The sequence below is a fragment of the Cheilinus undulatus genome, linkage group 6 (assembly GCF_018320785.1).
Source record: "Cheilinus undulatus linkage group 6, ASM1832078v1, whole genome shotgun sequence".
Classification (NCBI taxonomy): domain Eukaryota; kingdom Metazoa; phylum Chordata; class Actinopteri; order Labriformes; family Labridae; genus Cheilinus; species Cheilinus undulatus.
In genome coordinates, this window is record NC_054870.1 from 43,241,357 (window position 1) to 43,265,130 (window position 23,774).

The 23,774-nt window shown below is 38.6% G+C and overlaps 1 protein-coding gene across 2 annotated transcripts; it reads left to right on the forward strand.

The window, feature by feature from the left end:
* The first annotated feature begins 125 nt into the window (after window positions 1–125).
* Window positions 126–22,273, forward strand: LOC121511280 (fibulin-7). 2 transcript variants are annotated; one of them, XM_041789883.1, is made up of 8 exons: window positions 126–211; window positions 4,702–4,864; window positions 8,450–8,626; window positions 15,601–15,726; window positions 15,851–15,988; window positions 18,599–18,736; window positions 19,131–19,269; window positions 21,851–22,273. In XM_041789883.1, the coding sequence occupies exons 1-8, from the start codon at window positions 152–154 to the stop codon at window positions 22,221–22,223; spliced, it is 1,314 nt and encodes a 437-aa protein (XP_041645817.1). In that variant the 5' UTR covers window positions 126–151; the 3' UTR covers window positions 22,224–22,273. The 2 variants fall into 2 exon arrangements, with proteins under 2 accessions (XP_041645817.1, XP_041645816.1); XM_041789882.1 differs by lacking the exon at window positions 126–211 and adding an exon at window positions 918–1,157.
* Window positions 22,274–23,774: the final 1,501 nt, after the last annotated feature.

Sequence of the window (23,774 nt, forward strand, 5' to 3'; positions counted from 1 at the left end):
TTTCTTTGGCCACAAGATGTAGCTACAGCTCTGCGAATTAAAAAATAAAAAGCCCTGTAAACATCTGCTTGTACGCCGGTATTATCGAGCCAATGTACAAGCTACGCTTCTGGTAATTTGTTAGTACATAAATTAACGATGACAACAAAAAATGCTGCTATTTCTAACACAGACAACAAGCCTAAACTGCGTCCGTCGAGCGGTAGGACAGGTAAGCTAGCTTGGCAGTTTGAAGTGCGTTGTCAGTTTGTTAACTTTATTGAACAATTGTATTTGTACCAAAGTGCTACTATGAGGATTGACAACGGATTTTTTCACTTATCAAATACTTAAAAAGTAAGAAAAGCACGAATTAAAAAAAATAGTCGTCTGTGTTAGGACATGTTAACATTTTTAACGAAAGTTAAGCGTTAGAAAGTAAGGCACGTTTTTTTTAAGGTGAAAACATTATGTCATTACAACATTTTGGTAACTTTTAGTCTTTACAAGGTTAAGTGGTTTAATGTATTATTAAATTAGTATAAAGCCCAGGTAAGCTGACACTTTGGGTGCTTTTTGGCGAATTAGCCATTTGGAGTCGAGGTGTTGATGCGTGTTTCATAATGAGTTTTCTATGGTATTTTTATATTCGATATAGTAACGGATACTATGGTTTAGATATAATCATGTTCTACTTTAATCCAACTTGCAGACAAAGTCATCTGCGGTTGTATTTTAGCTTACTCGTGCAATTCAACCGAAATGCATGTGAAAACTGTGAAACTCTCCCTTTCAGCCACAGAGAGATGGAGAGAAAACACGTATCAATGTTTGGGAGTTTCTTGGTGGGAGGGATTTTTGCAGTAGGAAACTTAGGTGGCGTGCAGAGCTCAAAGGCTGACCTTCTACAGAGCACACAGAAAGAGACGGGAGAGCATCTCTGCAGACACCTGATGAGCATCATCCAAACTCTTAAGATCCGAGGACGGAGCTGCCATACAGATAACTCTCCTAGGATTTAGTCCAAACACCATAAAAATATAAGCTTTCTAAATATTGGAGAACATCATCAGGCAACAGCATAACTTGGACTTTCAGAGATGGCACTCTCTTTTCGTGGCAGGTGTTTACTTTTGTTGTGTTTGACAGTTATCCAGAGTGGTCATGCTGCTGTACAGGTGAGTGCACTTTACTGTATTTACGTTATAGGCCATAAGTTCATTCAGCATCTTTCTTGTAAAAGAAGACATAATGCATGGGCAATCCGACACACGATAATTATCTACAGCATGCTATTTTTGAACAAATCTTACATCTATTTTTTTCACCTTCCTTATTATATTTTAGTTTTTTCCAGCGTCCATTTATTCGAATTGTGTCATAAGTTCAAGCTTTGAAAGTTTATTGATCAAGGGCTACAGTTGTTTCACCAAATTTGTTTACACTTTTTGCATTCCCAAAATAACATGTTCTTTGTAGTGTCCGGATATGAATCCTCTCATGTTTTGTCAGCTAGTGGCATTTCCCATTTGCCTGGGGCAGGTGAAGCATCAGAGCCCTGTCAAACCACTGCACAGGTCCGAACAATGAATTTTAATGTATTGAGGCAAGTTGTTATCGTACAAAGCCCCCTAAATGCCAGTGCAGGAATTTAAGGTATGCTGCACAGAGAAATTGTTCCAATGAGCATGTGATTAATAAACCCTCCTGAAAGGATTAGAGGCACTTTCCCCAAGGAACTTTGTAATGGCTTGACAAGCTTTAAACCTCAAGTAACTGCTAGTGGCACCCATGCTATTTTGAGTTAGGATTGTCCAATGAGTGTGTGCCTTCCTACTGCCATGCAGAATATTCAGAGAAACAGCATTTTAGACTTAGGTCCCACTGACATCTGCCAGACAGCTTTTGTCCAGCTGTGTCAGCCACTGGATATGTGGTAGTAAGAAGAAAAAGAGCAAAAGAAAAGATGGTAGGTCAAGGATTACTCACTTGTTGGTTCAGTAAATTCTAATGGATTATAATGGGAAGTTAAAATATTTTTAAACCAAATAAATCCTTGTAATTTTACAGTATCATGCAGTTGCAGTAAAGCGTCTCACCAATGCGTGATGTTACAGCAAAGTCAAAACATTATGCAGTATAATGTTTGAAGTTTCTGGTGGTGGTTTAAGTAGTTGAATTATTATTTTCCAGTTTTATTTGGTGAACTTCTGAAGCTGCAAAATAGAGATGCACCGATTGTAAAAATTGGGGCTGATACCAGTGTTCCTCAGATCTTTTCTATTACAATTTAGCCAGCTGCCAGGGTGGAACTTTCTTCCAAGTGGAGAGGGCCAACCAAACCTGGGGGCGGTGCTAACTCCCCATGTGACATCATGAGGGGAACATCTAAGAGCAGCTTGTTTCAGCACACATTTTCTGAAAGGTGGAGGGGGGGGCTAGTGGTACATATTTTTGTTAGAAAAGCCTGAAAATTTGTATTTTGCATAGTATGTGACTTTTAAACCTGAGAGTAGGGATGCACAATACTGGATATTTGCCAATATCTGATATGCTGATATTTACAGATTCTTTTTAGCCGATATCGATATCAATATTTAAATATGTTTTACATAACTGAAAGTTCAGTCCTTTGAACACAATTTAAAGTTTGAGGAGAAAAAAAGTAACAAACTTTTTTTCTTAAAAAACACTTTTAAAGTTTAAAGAATGAGGATAAATAGAGAAAAAGACCTCAACTTACATAGGTCTGCTGGTCCATCCTAAAAATTCACTCATGTATCAGTATATATGGCCAAATTTTACAGTCAATGCTGATATTCACTGCCAGAATATCAGATGTAAATACCGGCAGAAATTTTGATATCTGCCGATGCTGAAATTTGCCTTTTTTAGCTAATATCTGTTGATACTGATATCAGGCCAGTAATATTGTGCATCTCTACCTGAGAGGAATCCACTATTTGTGTTAATTGATCCACTTCGTTAGGATTGCCTCTGGAAATCATCCTGAGAACTTTATTCACTAACTTGTTTAATGAAGATAATTCATTTTAATTTTAATGTAGCTCAGTAAAAAAGGGGAATATTTTAATTTAGTGCAATACAGTGCTCATGGTCTGTCATAAGGCGGATGAAGCATGGTTTTGCTGTTAAGAAAGCATTTTACAATATTTGGCCTGTAGGTGAAACGCAATGTGTGCTCATAATAAAGTTTAGTCTATCTCGGTGTGTGGTGAATTATGTCTCTTTAACTAATGTGACTAGTTTATAGATTTTGATTTATGAGTATATCTAGCTAACAAAGACAAAGACAAGTTGTTGCTTGCTGTTTAACATGCTCCATAACTGTCTTGATTTAATTGCCCCACCTCAAAGCTACTGTTGGGCAGATGTATGATTAATGTACATTGAACACCAACTGAAGCTGCTCTTTTCTATGTATTGCAGTATATTTTTAATTCTGGGGTGTCTATGATCTGAACACAAGGGACGGGAATTGATAAGACTCTATTAATATTGATGCCATTATCGATTCTACATTGATACAATTCTTTATCGATTCCCTTATCAAATCCCTCCCTGGAATTTTTTTTTGAGAAAGTATACTATATAGGTTTTTACTTATACCTCAAATTTTATTGAGTCTCTTTCTCTCTGAACACTGACAAACACCCTTAAATTAATGGCTATAATAATATCAAGTGTTTGGGAGGAAAGCATGCTAAAACATACAAAAAAACCCTCTTTTTTTGGAAATGTCTCAGTTGAAACAAACTGCTCTCTTGATCTTGAATCTCTGAACTTGAATTAGAATCAATACTACTGCTCATTTTCTTTGAAAGAAAACCTTAAAATAAATATAAAACTAGTCTGGATCACAGATCTCTTGACGTATAAACCATTTTCAATCAACTGTGGTATCATTTTTTGAGAAATGAAGCCACAGGTTCGACCACCTCGGCCTGTATTTGTGATTGTTCACCATGTTTTTATCCTCGATTTCTCTGTTCTTGTTCACTTTGCTGATGGCCTCTTGTGAGACTGTGTTTTTCAAGGCATGTGGCTGTGAGGCTTTGATATGGGAATTATTAAGATTATAAAGTGATTTCGTTGGATTGAACCAATTGGAACCTGCTCTCAACTGGTTTTCAATTCCCATCCCCACTGAAAACATCAGCTTTTTATGATAAACTCAGTGGCATTATTTGCTGGCCCATTACTTTTGCATCATTTTTGTCATCATTTTGGATCATGCCTATTCAAAGATTGGAAGAATTTTGAAAACTTCTTTTCAAGCACCTTTTCTGGATAGCTTTAGGTCACCACACTAGGATTCTCCTGTGGGATTTTTTTGTTCGACTTCTTTGAGTGTGATGTTAGTATCAGCAAGCAAAGCCATGCTTTCAAAGAGGCTTTCTCAGCACTGCTTTTATGTCATTTCAGGATTACATAATATGTTTCATATCTATTAAAGTCTTTCTAACTGTGACAGCACTGTGCCCACTAATAAGTGGGATTTAGTTTCAATGACATCATGCTCCCCTGCATCACATTAATGTCAATACACTGCTCATGTTTTACATTTTACGACGGTTAAACTGAGGTAACTTTTATTATGGCACTCATTTTGTTTTTGGAAAGCTTTTGCATGCTGAAATGTTTTTCCAGGACTCTTTAAAACTCTTAATTCTGCTTGTCTTACTTGTTCTTTCTTTATAGACATGCATGGATAAGCACCAGGTGGTTGGAGTGCTTCGTCAAATGGAGAAGTTTCTGAAAGGCCAGGAGATGAGATTCACAGAGGGCCTCAGGGTCATGAAGTCAAAACTGGCAGCGCTTCAGAACTCTGTGTCCAAGTTGCCTCAAGCAGACCAGTCTGCTGGTGAGTAATGAATGGTTAACAATGCATCCCACCATCACTTTTGAAATTCTACCACAGTCATCAGTGTAACATGAGTACATGAGTCAGCTAAATGAAATTCCATAGAAATAAATCCAATAATCACATTTCAACTCTCTCTAATGTTACAAGACAAAGATTGCTTGTAATCTGAAAAGTGATTAAAAGCATCCTTTCACTCGAGCATACCAAAACAGTTTTCCCTCACGATTCAAGTATAAAAGGTCTTCAGAAATTAAAGTTTTGCTGAGTAATGTAGTGATACACATAATGTCATCATAATGCAAGATATAGATTGCATGCTCAAAGCTAAAAATGTTAAATGTCAAGTTTTTACAATTGCTTCAATTAATAGTCATTTCAATAAAATCTGGTTCATAAGGCACCCTTGTAATACCTTTTTATAAATTTTAAGAAGATGACTGCACCTAATTCACTTGTACCACCAATATACCAGTTTAAAAAGCTGAGAAACACAGCATCAGTACCACAAGTACAACTGTCACCATGACATGATTGTTGCAACCAGGTGCTCTTAAAAAAATCAGCCCCTTCTTCTGTGTATTAGAAGGTTGCCACTTCACTGTTTAAGATTTGTTAGGATAAGAGATAAGATTTCAGCCTGCGCCAGGTTGGGCTTGAGGGGAGTCAAAGACATCTTGTCACACATGCCAGCATAACTATGTTTTACTGTAGATTTTTTGTCCTTTTCTTTGTTTTTCCTCCTATTTTTCTACTTCATAACAACCTCCCTCAGTGAAGATCGACTCTGCAAATTACAAGACCTGCTGCCCAAGTCCGCTGGTTATGTTTCCTGAATTAAGTAGTCTTTTATAAAGTACACTCCAAGTGGTTTGTCTGTGTTGGAGTTCATTCCCAGGTCATGGTTATCCAAGACTTTGGACAAAAGGGGGCAACTGGGCTTGATTGACTTTCTTGAAGCTGTTTCACTCCGCCTCAAAAAGGCTTCTTCAGTTAATACCAGTTTTGACCCTTTTTACATTATCAAAAAGATGAGTGTGCCCCATTAACTGGTACCACCAATATACAATTAAAAAGCTGAGACATGCAAAATCTTTACCACAAGAACAGCTTTCACCATAATTGCACACAATGCCTGCAACCTGGTGCTCTTAAAAAATCTTTCCTTTATTATTGACTTTCTTGAAGACATTTCACTCCACCTCTAAAAATTTTCTTCAGTTCTGAATTTAAGAAGCATTCATTGAGGTTCTTGAAGATGTTTTGTCTCCAAAAGGCTTCTTCAGTAGCACCTCAGTCAAGTCCTTTAAACCAAGTTTTGGACTTCAAGTAGAATATTTACTACACATCATATCACTGTTTCCTTAAATTGTATGTTTTTGACATAAAGAGGGAGAAAAGCTGTTAAAAAGCGATGCCACTCTGCAGCACACAGTGAAAGAGTGCATTGGGGATGAAAGAAGCAGATCCTTCAACGGACCATCTGTTCAGATTTTTACCAGAGAAGCTGTCTGTGACTCTTCAAGAAGATCTTAGTGCACAGTAATGTCTGTGTCCACTCCTCATCCTAAATGCTCTTTCTATGATAAATGAGTCACATCTGTTATACATGCTGCTCTCTTTGAAATTTAATCTTAGCAAATTTCTATTTAAAAAATGCAGATTTTTTTTTTACTTTAGTTATGAACAGTGATTTATTTACAAAAACAGTTGGATTTTAATTGGGCTTAGGGCCATATAAACAGTTAATGGGACAGGACAGGCTGGGAGTGAAGAGAATGTGCGCTGGCTCGGATAGTATTGGAATTTTTGGACCTGATCTAAGCTCTAGTTGGTACATAATGGCGTCACTTTTTAACAGCTTATAACAAAAGAGGCCTGTGGTATGCTGGTCAGTGACATACTGGTTATGTTAAGAGTTCTTAAACGAAGGCAGCAGCTAACCAGTGGAGTTTGGCAGCATGACTTGTAGGCTGCGAGCCCACATTTGACAACTATCATGGTACAACAGATTGCGCCTCAACAAGCTACACAGTTGCACAGAAACTGCACTTTGTGGACTTTGCTGAACACATTGGGAAACTTTTTCTCTCTCAAAGACCCCCAAAGCAGAAAATTTGTTTTATATGCCTGACTGGTGCAACTTATATTTTAGATTTTATGATATATCTTCAATTAACAACTGTTAAAAGCCCTTTTTTTTTCTGATGAAATGTTTGATGTGGATCCCATTCCATTTTAAGTATTTTCCATGGTGGCTAAATGTGCATAATTTATTTTATACAGTTATATTTCTTATTTGTTGTTAGCCAGTTTTGAATGATGTGTAAAGGCAACATCAGTGATGATACTTTAAAATAAATGAGCACTAGATGTCTAGATATTTAGAGCCTGCCGAACGAGAAGTCTTTCGTGGCTCAGTCCATGCTGTATAAAATTTCCCATGCATGCCTGTTATGTCTGAGGTTCTGATCAGCAATTCTGGGAATAATTGTCAAAGATGAATTTTCCCCAATTGTTTAATAAGAATATTCAGCCTTTTTTTTAATCAAAGACTGACAACAGAAAAGATTTGGCTTCCACTTTTATGAGATTATATATTCATCCAAAAGGGCTAGAGCATCTCAGTTACAGAGCTGGGTAGTTGAAAGGGCAAGTGGATTTGTGCAAATGTATTGTTTGGCAGCTGACACAGGGGCCAATTTGTTAGTGATGAACTATGTGCAGTCCTCAACTCTGCAGAGAGTATTTGGCAGCTCAGGAGGAGGTTGATGTTTTACATTTACAGCAATAAAGTATGAGCAAAAAAAACAACAGGGAAATAGCTTCTTAGCCTGCTTTAAATTTTTTATTTAACATGAAGAAACATGACAGAAATGTCTATTTTAACCTGATTTTACTGAAGTTTCCCTTGTCTTTTTTTTTTTTTTTACAGATAGCAGCAATATGTGTTAGTAGCCTCTTAAACATTTTATCCCACCCCTAAGTTGTGAATACTATGAATTCAAATAAATAATTCAACCCAAATTTTCATATTTTGACAGAAAAGTCCACATTACATGAAAAAATTGGTCAGAATGGGAGAAAGGATGATCTACATTATACAGATTTGAGCTTCACATGACTAAGGTCTGATCATGTGAGAATGATTCCCTCTAAATGTAAATATACCTTCCTTAAAGTCCGTTATTATGTACTAAGTATACTGGCATTTTTCTGTTCTTCCACATCAGGTCAAATGAATAGGAAACATTTGATCACAATCCTAATTGAATACAGCACTTAATTCTTGTGAAAGCAAAAAATGTAAGCGAATCATGCAGTTATGTAATACAATTATGTTACAGATTATGCAAGCATTAAAGTTTCCATTGGACATAGCATAACATTTGGCTGCTGGTGAACTTTTGACGCTGGTTCTCTGCTGTTTGACTGTAAATGAGGCATTTAAACATCTTTTCCCATGAAGGCTCTGTGCTTCCCAGTGACACGTGTATATCCTCAGGCAAAGAATGCCAGAGGATGTTGGGAGGCTTACTCCACATGTGATCGGCCTTCCTCTCGTGCTCTCTTTCTCTCCCACAGCTCCCACCACCTGCCCTCCTCTGGAAGCCCCTGCTCATGGAACCAAGTTTGGCTCAAAGTACTTTGTTGGACATGAGGTCCATTTCACTTGCTCGCAGGGCTACCATCTAGTGGGATCTGCCACACGTGTTTGCCGGGACAACGGCACCTGGACTGGAGTCAGTGCTATCTGTAAAGGTGAGTCTCAGATAGAAGATACAGCAGTTCTAGGATTATTAACCTGCAACCAGTTCTCATTTTCAAACCGCACTAAATTTGATTCAGGTGTGGAATGCGGTCTCACTTAACAGGGTATATTTCCAAGATTATGAGCTTTCAGCTCCCAGGACTTTGTCCACATGCAAACTCACATCCACAGACATCACATCCAAATAACTGTTGGGGAGAGTGGGGTGAGATGAGCCAATGGGTAAGTTGCCACCCCCCGTATCTGGGCAGGTGTGCGTTAGGAATGGGCAATATCTTATCGTTTGCGATAAACCGCGAAAAAACTTTCCACGGTGAGAAAACGGCATTCAACGATAATAACGATAAAATATGGTTGATGGTGTATGTGCCTTTGAACGTAGCGCACACATACGTCATCACTGCGATGCACTCATAACTCATGTGCAGAAGCATAACAGACGGAAGGCGGAGTTGAAACAAAGGATAAGTTTGTTGCTAAACGAGTAGCTACCTCCATTATCTGGAGGTGGTTTGGTTACAGGAAATTAGATGTGGAGCAGACAACTGTAATTTGCACAGTGTGCTTTATTTTACAACCCCCTATTCCTCCTTTTCACAGCTGCGGAAATTACGCACATTCCCACCGTGTATAGGAGGAAATAACGAAGCGCTTAGTCTAATGTTTAGAAAGATATAAGTAATAAACTCACCTCTCATGTAGATTTTATATAAATGATAGATAACATAGGTGTCTCTTGTACACAGCTCACAGACAGCAGACGGACAGAAGTGTATGATGGAGGGACTGATGAACATTAAAGCACCACACTGTATGCACTATATATGAAAATGTGACTATTATTACCACATTTAAAACATTATAGGCTTCAGTTAAATTATACATCATGGACTTAATCGAACTTGGTTAAAAATAATTTACCAAATTTACATATTTTTATTTTTATTAATTTACAATAAGAGTTTCAACTTGGTCTTGCAGTAAGTGGCTTGTCTCTATTAAAAAAAAAAAGAAGGCGGAGTCTGGAAGCCCTGCTCCACTGAAACTCCAGGCTTAAAAGGGGATATCAGACTGCATTTTGGATTTAAACGTGACAAAGACAGAGGCGAACTGGTCAAAAGAGGCCATATCCAGGATGGGCCACATGGAGGTAAAATAGTGATGTAAAAACTTATAGTTTAGGGGCAATTTTAATGCTAACCCTGAAATTTTTAATAATGTGCCAAGTTGGGACGTTCTTTGTACTATTTCCAACTAAATTTCTCTTTGAATCTCTTAAATGTAGAAGCGACATAGGTTTAAATATAGATATATTTATATGTCTATATTTATATGTAGCTGGTGTAGTTAAGCAGCCCATTTGATACATTTTACCTAGCCAAAAAGGTTTTGTTGAATGGTGCTATTTTTTATCAGGATTTGTATCATTATCGCAATAAATACAGCAAAATATCGTGATAAATTTTTAGTCCATATCACCCATCCCTAGTGTGCATAGGTGTTGCCATAAAACCATGGATTCAGAAAAAATCCATCATTTCTATCACGCTGTGTTAGAAAGAAGCACATGGGAGAAGTAGTAAGTACATTACACAAAAAATGTTTTTTCCAGTCTAAGTCAACTTTCTACATGTCAGGAATGATGACTTTTATATCTAAGCAAATGTACATATTGGTGATTTATTAATGAATAAAGAGACATGTAAATCACCTTCTAAGAATAGGTGAATTGCTTATCTAGGCTTTATTTTCCAGAATGGTAGGGGGAAAGTGAGCCAGAGGCTATGGGGTAAGATGAGCCAACACAATGAGGCATTTGAATTCAGTTAAGTCTCGGAAGTGTGAAAGGTATCACCCCAATTTTAAATCATTCAACTAGGAACCTCACTAATTTAAATATACTCAACAAATAAATCTTTTAATTGCCAAATTTGCAGATATTGCTGTAATTATTTTAAGAAAATCAGGCTTTCTGTTTTGCCTCTTTTATCTTCAATGGGATGCTTATCTGGACTTGTCCAGTGAATGTGGCCTTTGATTTTGCCCAAGCAAATTGAAGACAAAAATTGGTCTTTGCCTGCAACACAGAGCTGATAGATTATTTTTCATTTCTTTTCTAAATCATTATTTGATTAGTAAAGATCTCACAGCAAGAAAAATGGAACTTCAGCTCTGTGTGCCAAGGATATTTTTTGTTATGACTCACTGACCACAGATCATGGAGCCTCCTAGTTATGGCTCCATGATCTGTCCTTTAATCAAAAACGAATCAGACCCCTCAGATCTGTTAGTTGGTGACTTTGTCATCGTAAACTAAAACTTAAAACTCAGGTGCTCTGTTTAGAGCCTGACTTAGATCAACTTACCCTTTAGCATGGGCAAGATGAACCACTGGACCACTTTTTTTGAGGGGAGGTCATATTTTTAGACAGCTTTGTTGTAGATCCATGCTGTTAATTTCATTTGATAGCAGAGATTTTGAAGGTTCATGTTCTCGTTCTACTTCTGTCTCATTTTTCCTGAGCTCGAGGATGGCATCAGTAAAAGTCGGCTTATCTTACCCCACTCTCACCTTATGTTTTGCCCACTGCTGCTACTGCTATGATTATTGATTGTTAGACAAAGTTTGTATAGACATTTTGTACGTTTACATGCAGTTAGAAAAAGTCAAATTATTCCCAGAGTGCAGGTACAGGTTGATTTATTCTCGAATGTATAAATGCAGACTCCACAGTCCCCACGTTGAATTTTGATCCGGAATTTGAACCCAAAAATGATAGGCATAGCAGGAGTCACACTGTAGTCTCTCTTTAGATATCAGCAAAAAGCCAGAGATATGGCCTCATCTTGTTTTTAAGCCTTGAGTATATGTACAAAATTTACAGAGCTATAAAATTTGTCCGTGTTTTCACCATTTGGCCCATAGTGACTAGCTAAAAGGGGGCACATCGCCACCTTGCGTAGGGAAGGTGGACATGCTCCTGTCAATAAATCCATCCATCTTTTTTGCATCTATACTGGCACATCAACAGTAATCAAGTTATCCAGTTAAATTGCCTGATTGAGATATAACAGTAGCTTGACTTACCTTTATATATGTGTCTCTTTTATGAGGTTGCATGTTTCTTGATATTGTGTAAAACTTTATAGGTTATAGGTTTTGTTTCTCTTTTAAGTTGAAATACGCCTGTTAAAAGAGATTTTGTATTTCTTTTTTGTTGCTTTGTTTCTCTTGTTAGTGGATTCTGAGTCTCTATAGTTGTTTTTGTCTCTTGAAGAGGTTGCCTGTCTTTGTAGAGGTTTTGTGTGTCTTTGTTGAGGTTATGTGAACTTTTCTAGGTGATTTGTGTCTCTTAAGGTGTTTTGTATCTATTAATAGCAATTTTTGTCTCTTTGTGGTTGACTTGTTTTTTGTTGTAGAGGATTTGTCTTTTGTGAAGAATTGAAGTCTCCTTGAAAGTATTTTTATACGTTTGTAGCAGTTCCAAGTGTCTTTGTAGATTTTTATTTTTCAGCCTCTTAGTTTCATATTTATTTGTAATTTTGTTTCCCTTTGTAGAGGGTTTCTAGCTATAAATAGCTGTCCTTTTCAGTTTGTACTAATATTCTTATTTCTTTGTAGTTGCTTCCCATCTCTTTGCAGTCATGGTGAGTGTCATTGCTCTATTTCTTTCTCTGCAGTCATTTGTGACTCTGGTAATCTCTTTGGCTTCACTCTGTATTTTCATTGGCTTTCCAACATGAGATGATACCAGTTGTCTTAACCAGTGGCCTCCTGAATCCTTAGGCTCCTGGGCATGTGCCTGGTATGCCCACTCAGTAATCCATCCATGCATTAAGGCAGCCTTGGCTCTGCAGCGTCTGAATGCCCGGCAGCAGCCTAGAAGCCAAACTGAGCTCCTCACACATCCACAGATAACAGGCAAAGAAAAGAGCCATTCTTTAGAGTGACTGGAGCTCCTCAGCACACTGAATGAAGCCCTCGTTAAAATGGCATTAAATGTCTCTGAACACAGAAAAACACCTGTACTGCATTCCACTGTGGGGTGCCTTACCCTCCAGGTTTCCACTCCTCATGAGCAGCAGAGCCAGGGCTACTGTAAGATAAAGCCCCCTCTCTGGCTCATGTTTCCCAGTGTCTTTGACAGCAGTCCCACTGGACGGGGCTAGGTCCAGACATTATACCCACACCATGGTCTGATAGCACACAAGTATGTTAAGCATGCTATTGATAGCCCCTTCAGCCTGTACTGAAGGCACTCTTCCAGAAATTCCAAATGGCACATGCAGTCAAACATGTGCATACGTTTATTGACACTTGTGGTTAAAACAACATGAGAAGGCTAGACTCTACACAGTATTATCCCTGTTCATGTTTTTCAGCCATGTGTAAGAGCTCTAAATTTAGCCTTGCTCAAAAAGCAGTATTGACAGAGTGTGAAAAACTTTAAAGTAAAGAAGAGTTTATAAATATCTAGCAGAGTAAAGTGGGTCTTTTCATGTCAGGGCCCTGTGGCGGCCCCTGGGGAAGCCAAATAAACATTAAAGGGATTGGTTGTCATCCAGTATACTGTGGCCTCTGCACGGAAGCTTAGAGAGCAGAGGCTGCTTCATAACATCTGCACAACTCTCAGCGCAGAAACAAAGACCACACGGTATGAGCTTTATTTTTCCTTTTGTTCTTCTGACTTTAGTAAATAGAACAGGTTTTAGAGACGACAGGAGATCACCAATCATTAGTTTGAATCTTGATTTACCCCTGTATTGATTTGTAATATAAAGGTTTCCAGACCTCTCTTTGCCATAAGCAGCATTAATGAGCACATCTATTCTTTGTTCAATTAGCAGTTATAGTTTGCATTTAGTAGGCACAAGTATGAAATTTCTCTTGTTTTCAATGCATTGCTGTTAGGCAATGACATCTGCACACACCGAGGAAGAGGTCTATGAAAACTTGTTTTGAAGTTTGCAAGAAAACATAAGTAGAACCACTGTGAACTTGAGAACATTTTATTGGAACCTATTGAGAGGATGTTAACACCCAGCTTCTCTGCAACTGAAAGTCTGTTAAAACTTTCAAAGCATTTGTTTTTACGGGTTTTCCTTTTTCACATGCTTCACATTTTAAAGAATAAATAAGCTGTACAAAGTAAAACTTTAAAGTTGGAAAATAGTTGCATGTGATTTTTACTTAAAAACCCTTTCACCATGATCTCTATTAAATTTGATCAAGATAACTACTACTTCCCAAAATGGAACTAATAAAAAGGCATCACTGACCCACTGCTTACATATCATTTCCATAATGACAGAACCAGTGACTCATTTTTAAGTATAAGTTATCAGACTTTGTGGACACACACCACAGTTCTTTGGATGGATGGCAGATGGGCATACAGAGGCTATTTTTGAAAAAAGGTTTTTAAGCTCTTATAAATGCATTTAGAATAGACATTCATCTCACCATCTCTTTCCCTGAAGCTGTTTGAGAAAGTGCAGTTGCTACAGTCTTTGAGTAGGTGTTGAATTGCTCTGTATACTTTACTCTGAATGCTGAGGCTTCTTTATTTTGACATTGTTGGCAAAAAGAAAGCGATGATTATAAACGACTTTACATTTAATATGACTTCTAGGGATGGGCACCTGAAGCAGGCAAATTAAATTCAGTAACCCCACGAATTAATCAATTCCCCCCCCCACACACACACGCACGTACTTTCTAGCCTCATATACAAATAAGCATTGAGCCATATTCATTTTCCTTAATAAACAGTAGATGGTAATAACAGATGCTGACAGACAAAAGGGAAAATGTATTTATATGCACAAGGCAGAGTAGTGGATGGCTGTGGACGTAAGAGGAGGAACAAAAAACAGACTGAATGGTGTGTGTGTGATCAACACAGATTTATGATTTCAAACTTTGTTATTGTTGAATTCACCTTATTATTACAAACCTTATTAATGGATTTGGATGTACTTTGTAGTTTGATAGCTTAATGTTAACACATAAACTAAATTGCTATTATCAGGCAAACAGATTTGGTAATGGATTGTACTATTTTAATTTAAGAACCTGTATTTTAACCTTGCAAAGTCAATGCATTGGCCAGATTCCATGTCTTTCATTGGGCAAATCCATCTTGCAAAGCTCCAATCTGAAACAATTATGCCAGGTCTGAGAACGGACCCTCAGCAATCAGTGTCATTTGAGGAGAATGAGGCAGTAGCTACAGGCAGGGTTTAATTGTACTTTTTTAAAACAAGAGCAACAAACAACACTGGAAGATGTTCTTGATGGAAAAGAGTAATGATAACAAATTATTACTAAGTTGAGCCAAATGATCCAGATCTCTAAAAAGACAGATTTACCATAACAACCAGCCAGGTTAGATGGACATCACTGACTGAGCATCACAAGCCAGATCAGGGATGTATAATTTTTTTTTGTAATTTATAGTACCTCTATGTGCAGGAATCACTTGCTGCTCCCCATCTAGAGCTCTTCACTGTGATATGATGTCTTCTGCAAAAAACCTATAAGAGATGCTGAGTTAATTGCCTTGCATCTCTGTGACACTACAGTTGTGTCACCTGTCTCTGATCATTTCCTTTCCCTTGTTGTTAAATGGTGTTTCACTCAGATTTGCTACAGATGCTTGCTGGTGGTTGTACACCATTACAACAAGACACCAGTAAAATTAAGTGTGTGTGTGGGGGGGGGGGGCGGTTATTTGAATGTTTTGTAAGTAATGGCAGCGTCATAATTGAAATTTTTAATTTCTGATAACTAATGTTTTTGAAGTATCTATATTTTGTCTGGAGCAAATTGCAACAGTTGAGTCCTGAATATGCATCACTATTATTATGACAGATAATCTGGATGGGTTTGAAACTGTAAGCTTTCAAGAATTTGGACACTGAACACAAATTGACTGCCACTTGTTCTCTCCTAAACTGGCAGATATAAGTGAGTGTGCAAGTAATCCCTGCCAGAATGGAGGAACCTGTGTGGAAGGTGTTAACCAATACAAATGCACCTGTCCCCAGAACTGGAGCGGCTCGCATTGTCAACATCAAACACAGACAGGTCAGTATTGAAATATAAATGTGGCACTGTGTTAATCTTGATTTAATACTGTTAAGTATGTGTTCAGCTTAAAGTCTGAGTGCTGCACAGATTTTAAACTTTTATGTTTCCTACCCTAATGAAGCACCACCAGAGTGGAGTGTTATGAACGATCCAGCTTTCAGCCGGAGACCACGCTGTGCCCAGGTGAACCGAGCCCAACACTGCAGCTGTGATGCCGGCTTCCACATGAGTGGCACCTCTGACAACAGCATTTGTCAGGGTGAGCTTTACATAATACTTCATTAATCCCTGAAGGCTAGTTTTCCTTTTGCTGCTTCTCCTCACATCAAAAACAAGGTCAAGGTCTATTATAATGACTTTACTGCTGAAAAGACCAAAGAAAACCTAAAACTTTTACTCAGCTAGTGATTCATATGTTTACAAATGAGAGTAATCTGTGGAGCCAGTCTGCAACAAACAAAATAATCCTCTCAAAGGTCATAAGCCGATTAGCATCCATTTAGGCCACAGATCAGTTTTTAAGGTGTAAATGGTTGAGTAACATTTTCTAATGAGAGTTTTCATGATGTGTCTCTTAGATGATATAAGCAGGGGATGTTGCCAGTTGGTTTTAAAAATCAAGGTAATGCATGAATCACTTAACCTGATATCTTTTCTAACCAAAGCATAGGGGTGTGATGAGATCTTGCAAGGTCAACTATGCCACAGAGACACAGACCAGCTGCTGCCCTGTCAGAAAACAATATCAACCTGGAAATAACAAAATCACAAAGATGCTCCTGACACTTGAGAGATGTTGGCATGACAGTTAGTGAGGAAACAGAGCTGACCCGTGACCCGTTTGGATCACTGCTCCCACCCCCTCCAACTCCCCCACATGCTACTTGGGGAAGCATATCCCCAAATGCAAAACAAGTTCATCATAACGGTGTGAAATAATTAAATGCTGCTGTTAAATACATGTGCAGAGTCTCTGTGAGGAGAATACAGTGATTATTTAGTTTGTGCATGCACACAGACTGGTACAGAGGCAGCTCGTAGTGTTGCTATTTATTACTTTTTAACTTTGATTCAGTCGCAACTTTGACAAAGTGTCTTGTTCTGGTTTCACCGTGTGATGGTCAGAGCACATTGTTTACTCCAAAAACCGAAGATATAGCCCCCAATAAATGCGCCCACTTTGTTGTCATATGCACATGCAGAGCACACAAAAACACACACACCATTAAAACACAGGCTCATCCATGTGTTGTGTCCAACACTCTGTCGAATGAAAAAAAGAAAGATTTCTTTCAAGTGTTTGACAGATGAATATCCTTAAAGTGGATGAAGAAAAGCTTAATTTTAATGATATAGCTTTTTATTTTTATTGTATTTTAATCAGTTGTAAATGCTTGGTTGTTTGTTTGTGTTTAAGGTACTTTTAAAATTATTACATTAAAATTCATTGAGATTTGATTTAAAGTGCTGTTAAAATGCACAGTTTAAGTCAGAGCTCCAAGAAACATAAACTATATGCAAGCAGTCATATTCAAGAGGATTAGTTAAAACATTTCTGATTAGACCTGCATTGATTTGCATTTGTCACTTTCAGTTTTACAAAAGAGAAATTTTCTGTTTTGTCTCCTGAGCTATGCTTTGTCACACCCATACCAAAACACCAATTCAGCTGATGAATAAAACAGGAAAGGCCACTCAGGTTGTTACAGTAAACAGCAGAACAGCTGATGAAAATTAAGTGACTCTTCAGTAGCATGTCAGGTCTCTTCCTTCTTCTTCTTCTCTATTCAGCTAATCTGGTACACACAGGGCTGCAGGAGCTGTGTTTGTCCATACAGGGGATGTGTGCATCTAGCCAGCTAAAGATGAAACCTCATCAGCCTCACAAGTTGACATCAGAATTACTAGTTACAATTAAAAACCATTTAGTTTTTTTTTTTTTTTTATGCCAGCCTCCAAGAATGATAAAGGATGTGTTCAAACTGTAACGCAGTTGCCCTCTAATAGCCAGGGCTTTAGTCATAGACTGGCTATAGCCATGCCATTGCAAATGGGTTTTCTCCTCTGGTTCAAGTGCCCAAACCATGGATACCATGGATAGCTTATTGTAGGAGCTACATGTCTAGCAGTATTTTGTTCCAGAAAATTGAGTTAAAGTTTTATGTAGACAGTGTCAGGTTAAATGTCCACCAGAGCAATACGTGTCCACGTTCTGCCGTGAACATTAGCTTGTAAGGAGGACTGAAGGCTGGTTTTGCTAGCACTGCTAATGTTAGCTACACTAAGCAAATGAAATTACATTGTCTACATGTGGACAATTTTAAATGCATTGTGCTCAGTTTTCACTTTTTCTAAGAGTTTTTCTTACATTTCAACCACTTGGTTAGTCTGAATTTAAAGTTCCACATACCTGACAAGAAAATAGCTGTAGAAACATCCCTTGTCAATAGAGCTATAAGTCATGATGATATACACCTGTCTTTTTAGCAACAATTAACTAGTGAAACTACTGTAAACTGCTAAAAGAAATGCACAAATGGGCATAAGTCAGCCTCATTAGATTTCATAACAGTGTCAGAAATCATACTTGAGAAAAGTCAGTCATTGGGGAAACTCCAAATGTTTTGATTTAGCTTTTGAGTTGCTGTCAATGTTGTTGATCCTTTTTTACAGTCTATGGAAAGAATGTAAAGAAATAATCTTAAGAACTTTACATTTAAAGAAATGCTTACAGCAGTAAATGGTATTAGACATATTATTGCTGTTAACATAGATCTCCTGGATACCTCTAAATCCATGAGGCCTTGGATAGATAATGTGATGCAAGTTCAAGGCTGACAAGCACGTGTATTTACCTGTTTTTTGGCAGATGTAAATGAGTGTGAAGTGTACCGTCTGGACCAAGGAGGGAAGCTGTGTGTCCACGAGTGTGTCAACGTCCCCGGCTCGTACCACTGCTCCTGCCCCAGCGGCTACAAGTTGCTCCCAGATGGCCGGAGCTGTGAGGGTGAGTGACAAGAGGGAACAAAGGACAAAGGCTCATTCACAGGGCTCTGGCAGCACATTTAGATGGGTATGCAGGTCCAAAAGGGAATACCTGTGATTTAATAGTACCAAGAGCTTTTACTAGCCTTGATTTTAGTTTCTGCAGAGGTGTCTGTAGGCCCACTTTCACTTGCACCCTGAAGCTTACGGTTCTTGCCAGAGGAAAGAATGACCTCATCCTTTCCCAGCAGAAGGATTCTTCAGGACATGAAAGACTAAACTAAAAAACCAAATAAATAATCACAGCTCTGCACCCCCTGCTCAGGCTGTGGTAACCAGGAAGCAGCGAGGCAGTCTGGCAAGCTTCTCTCCCTCAGCTTCTCTGTCTTACATGCCTTTTCTGTTTTGTGTTCCAGATGTGGACGAGTGTTTAAGCCAGCAGCACAACTGCAGCCGAGGAACAACTTGTATCAACACAGGGGGAGGCTTTCAGTGTGTCAACCCAGAGTGTCCCCGCTCTCATGGCAACATCAGCTATGTCAAGACATCTCCCTTGTAAGTCAAAAAACCCAGTGTGACTAACATTGTTATTTGGTTTTGCCAGAGAAACATTTGCTGAACATGTTCACATCTTTATGATTTCAGCAGGAAATGGTCGTAAATTTTAAAAGGGCCATCTGCATACTAAATCAGACCCAACTGTGAGACCTCAATAGGCCTCTGGCACACATTTTGACTTTTAATATTCAGAAAAGCAAAAGCAAAAATGTTTTTTGCTGTGCTCAGATGTGGTTGTGAGAAAGCTCATGCAGCAAGAGGGAAAACAAATGTGTTTCATTGAAGAGATGCTCCTGAGTAAGGTGTTGCAACAACACAGGGGTGACTCAGTCATCTCGCAACTGGAAGGTCATGGGTTCGATCTGCAGCTCTTACAGTCACATATCCATGTGTGCTTGGCCAAGACACTTGAACCCAACTTGCTCCAACTTCTGTATCTAAGGTGTATGAATGCAATAAATGGGATTATTCATAGTAATGGACACTCAGCATAGCAGCCTTTGCCATCAGTGTGTGACCTACAGTGTTAAAAAATGTTTTGAGGCAACGGGTGATTAGAAAGGTGCTATACAAACAGCTTAATAATTACAGCTAAGTTAAATTAGAGGACCCATCAAATGGCTGATGACTTGAAAAATACTCTTGACTGTCATTTGCATTAATATTTAGGAAAATAAGAGAAAAATGTAATATGCTTAATAATGTGGAAAGCAGTGTAAAACCAAACCCACGATGTAAAGTTCAACACTGCAATAAAATTACCTGCCACGTAAAACTAACATTTTTTGCAACAAAATAAAAGGAAACCTTTGAAAGCACAGCAAAAGCTTTTCTCAGTCCTTCCTAGGTCTTTGGGTTTATCTGGCTTTGCTGCTGTTTTAAGCCAACATGGCTTTTTTCACCATTGGACTTTGTCCTTCAAAACAATGTGTTTTATAACCAAAAAAACTAAATTAATGACAGTTTAAGAGGTTTTGACAGCAGCTGTTTCACAGTGAAGAAAATAGGTCCTGACAAACATGCATGCTCAGCAAAACTTCACTTAATGACTTTTTCCCTTTAAAACTGTGTTAAACGTCTCCTGGCAAAATGTTTGGAGGCATTACAGCCTCCTTCTCCCTTTTTGCCATTCATCAGCTGGCTGCCTCATTTAAAAGCATGAAACAAAGTTCTGTGTGCTCCTACTGAACCATCAATCTGCTGAAATACTGCTTGACTGCCAGCAAAGAGGACGGATAAATGTTTAAGAGCAACTCCTGTTTCTTGGCAAAAACAGGGAATGAAGTAAAACAGTACCTCAGTACCAATTCCCATGCAAATGCTTGAACATGTGAGAAATTACTCTAGTGTATGTAGAGATGTCAATGTGTGACCACTTAATCCATTTTTACATGTATCAGCAGGGCCTGACATTTACACCTGCCAACTAGCCAAATGCGGGTAGATTTCAGGTGTGGCAGGTAACAGAGTGACCTCAACTGGCCGCAATGGCTGGTGTCATAACCGTATGCTTGTTTATGATTTAGATGCTGCTTGTCGCATGTAGACAGGGCCGTGCATACAAGGGTGAAATTTCCCTCCAAAATAACTGCAAAAAATGGCTAAGTCTTTTGGACTGTGCATGCACCTTTACACAGCAATGGCTTTAATGCTGTATAACAGTGACACACGCAAATGTGAGACTCACACTCACCACACACACACCTACACGTGCAAACACGGCTACCATGTTGATAGTGAGCACTTGCGGCTTTCATCTGTTGAGGGTAAAAGTTTGAGAATACTAGATTATAAACACTGCCCTGAACTGCTCCTTCTGCTTTAAAGCTCCTCTCCGTCCATAGAAGATCAGCCCGTCACCGCTGTTTGTGTATATGCACACTGCAGTTGTGTGTCTCTGTCGCTCACGCAAGCAATGAGTGTGCGCTGCGTTAAAGTATTGTCTGATTAATATCAGATGTTTATGGAGGAACAAATAAATATTAAAACCTTTGCATACATGCATATTAATGAAATGTTTTTGAAGTGTTTGACATGCATATATTTGTAGGAAATATAGATAATTAACAGATATAAAAGACAATAGAAACACTAAATCTTTTAAATATGATTTATGGTTTATGGTTAAGATTCTCATCACTCCTTAAATTCTGCATATGAAAAAAATCTCTGAAGATTGGAAGGTCTGAGTCTTATGCCAAACACAAACCTGTTCTGCTGCTGCAACAAATATTTTTGAACAGTTGCAAATGTGAGCTTTCTGGCTGAAGTAATTTTATGATATCATGCAGGTCAACAATGTTCCTACATGTAACACCACATAAAATGTTTACAGCTCACTATGATCTTAGATTTACAGGCTGTTGACCTCATAAGAACTCTGTGCATGTCTCACTTCTCTTAGTTCACAAAGAAAAAAGTTACGAACACTTTCCCAGGGGGTTAGATTAATGATTTAAACATTTTCCCCTAACAAAAAGGCCTCATTATGTGACAACTGCCAAACATACAGAGATTGGAAAACATTAAACACTTCATCCTTTAATGCCTTTATGCTTGCTGTATTTCTGTCTCGTAGTCAGTGTGAGAGAAACCCCTGCCCCATGGACAGCCGCTCCTGCCACCTGGCTCCAAAGACTGTCTCCTTCCACTACCTGTCTTTGTCCTCAAACCTGCAGACTCCTGCTACACTTTTTAGAATGGCGACCGCTGCCGCCCCAGGGCGCACTGGACCAGACAGCCTGCGCTTTGGCATAGTGGGAGGAAACTCTCGGGGCATTTTCGTCATGCAGCGTTCAGACCGACAGACTGGTGAACTGATTCTGGTGCAGCAGCTACGTGGACCCCAGGAGATCAGCGTGGATGTGGACATGTCTGAGTACAGCGACCGCACCTTTCAGGCCAAGCATGTGGCCAGGGTGCACATCCTGGTTTCACCTTATAACTTCTAAGAGGACACTCTTAAAGGGGGGGGGGGGTCCTAGAAGTAAGCAAGTGAAAAGGAACACAAAGTAATGCCTTATGCCATTTACCATGTTGGCATGGCACCTTTGAGGCATGTAGCTCAAATTCTGATGTAATCTATACTGCTATGTAAATATATTCACTAAAAATGGGTTGCGGTCACTAATAGCTCCTAAGATTGCTCATCCTTTATTAGCTCTAATGATCTTCAGGTACAAACAGATACAAAAAGTTGTCCTGCTCTTGTTTTTCTTCTGAATGAGGAGTGAATCTATCTGCACCTTTACAATGTGTAATGAGTAAGGAGGGATGGGATGTCTTTGGAGAGGGTATGGTGTCTTTTAAGCCATTTGCACAGGTTAAGTGAGCTCAAGAGCCACGCAGTCCTTTAACAAATTTGCCATATTTGATTTCCCATCACTTCCTTGATTACAGTAAGCATAACAAGACGATAGGACAGTTTGAAATGTTTTAATTCACAGTTGTGAATTAAGCCAGCTAATTGGGAATATTATCTGGCTCCTGCCTGTCTTTGAACTCTCATGTTAGCATAAAAAACTCCACAATCTAACAAGCTGTCACTGTGACTAAGCAGTTAACATCTAATGAATGATAAAATATATTTTTAATATGGCCTCTTGTCCCTCCACACTTTCACTTTCTATGCATATTCAGTCGCTGATCAGAGAGCAGTGAAATCAATGAGCCTGTACATATTAATACAACTTAATACATGCACATTAGGTAAACTTTGTACAGCAGTGAAATACTTTTATAGCGTTTGTGCTTCCCACCCTTAGCAGTGGCAGTATGAATATGGTAAATGGGCGCTGAGATAACTGATGTTGCATCTTGATTTTAGGATTTCATCGACTGAGAGGCTGCAGGCTAGAATTTGTTTGGATGCCAAGTTGCATGAAAAGACAAATTTAAACAGATACATTATAAACAATGACATAACCGGTACTGTATGAAAGAAGTGGGCATATAGTGATCGTGCCATTTACTTTAAATAGGAAAAAAATTTAAAAATGACCATAATATATTTTTTAAAAAAGAATTAATATTGGCAACTGCGACCAGTAATCATATTTTAAGTTTAAAATTAGTCTGGCTGTTTTTAATCCATCATCTTGAGGTCACACTTTGATACTGTAGCTCATGAGGCATGACTGTTGTGTTCAAAAGCTTTTTTTAGCAATTTGTTAGCCAACATTACTGAAAGCTAGTTTAGTGATTCTCAACTGGTCTAGCTTCAGCACCCACCAACACCTCCTAAATGAGAAATCAGGGTACTTGTGGCATGTTCCACATTGAAATATAACAGAGGGGAGGAGTTTCAAAGATGCGTTAGACATCACAGAGATCCCCATAGGAATGAATGGACTTCTTTTTGACTTAGCTCTGTAACCATACACATGTGGAAACAATGGGTAAGGCTTCTGCACATCTAGATTTTTTCCCATATTGTTTTCCAGGAACACAACCACAGCCCATTTTGGGCTCCCAACCCACCAGTTGAGAACCACTGAGCTAGT

What these genes read in the sequence shown, in the direction of transcription:
- LOC121511280 (XM_041789882.1), top strand. Translation starts at nt 1,080, where the DNA reads ATGGCACTCTCTTTTCGTGGCAGGTGTTTACTTTTGTTGTGTTTGACA. An exon ending in AGTCAGTGCTATCTGTAAAG is followed by an intron (nt 8,627 to 15,600) that starts GTGAGTCTCAGA and finishes CTAAACTGGCAG; the next exon opens with ATATAAGTGAGTGTGCAAGT. An exon ending in TATGTCAAGACATCTCCCTT is followed by an intron (nt 19,270 to 21,850) that starts GTAAGTCAAAAA and finishes TCTGTCTCGTAG; the next exon opens with TCAGTGTGAGAGAAACCCCT.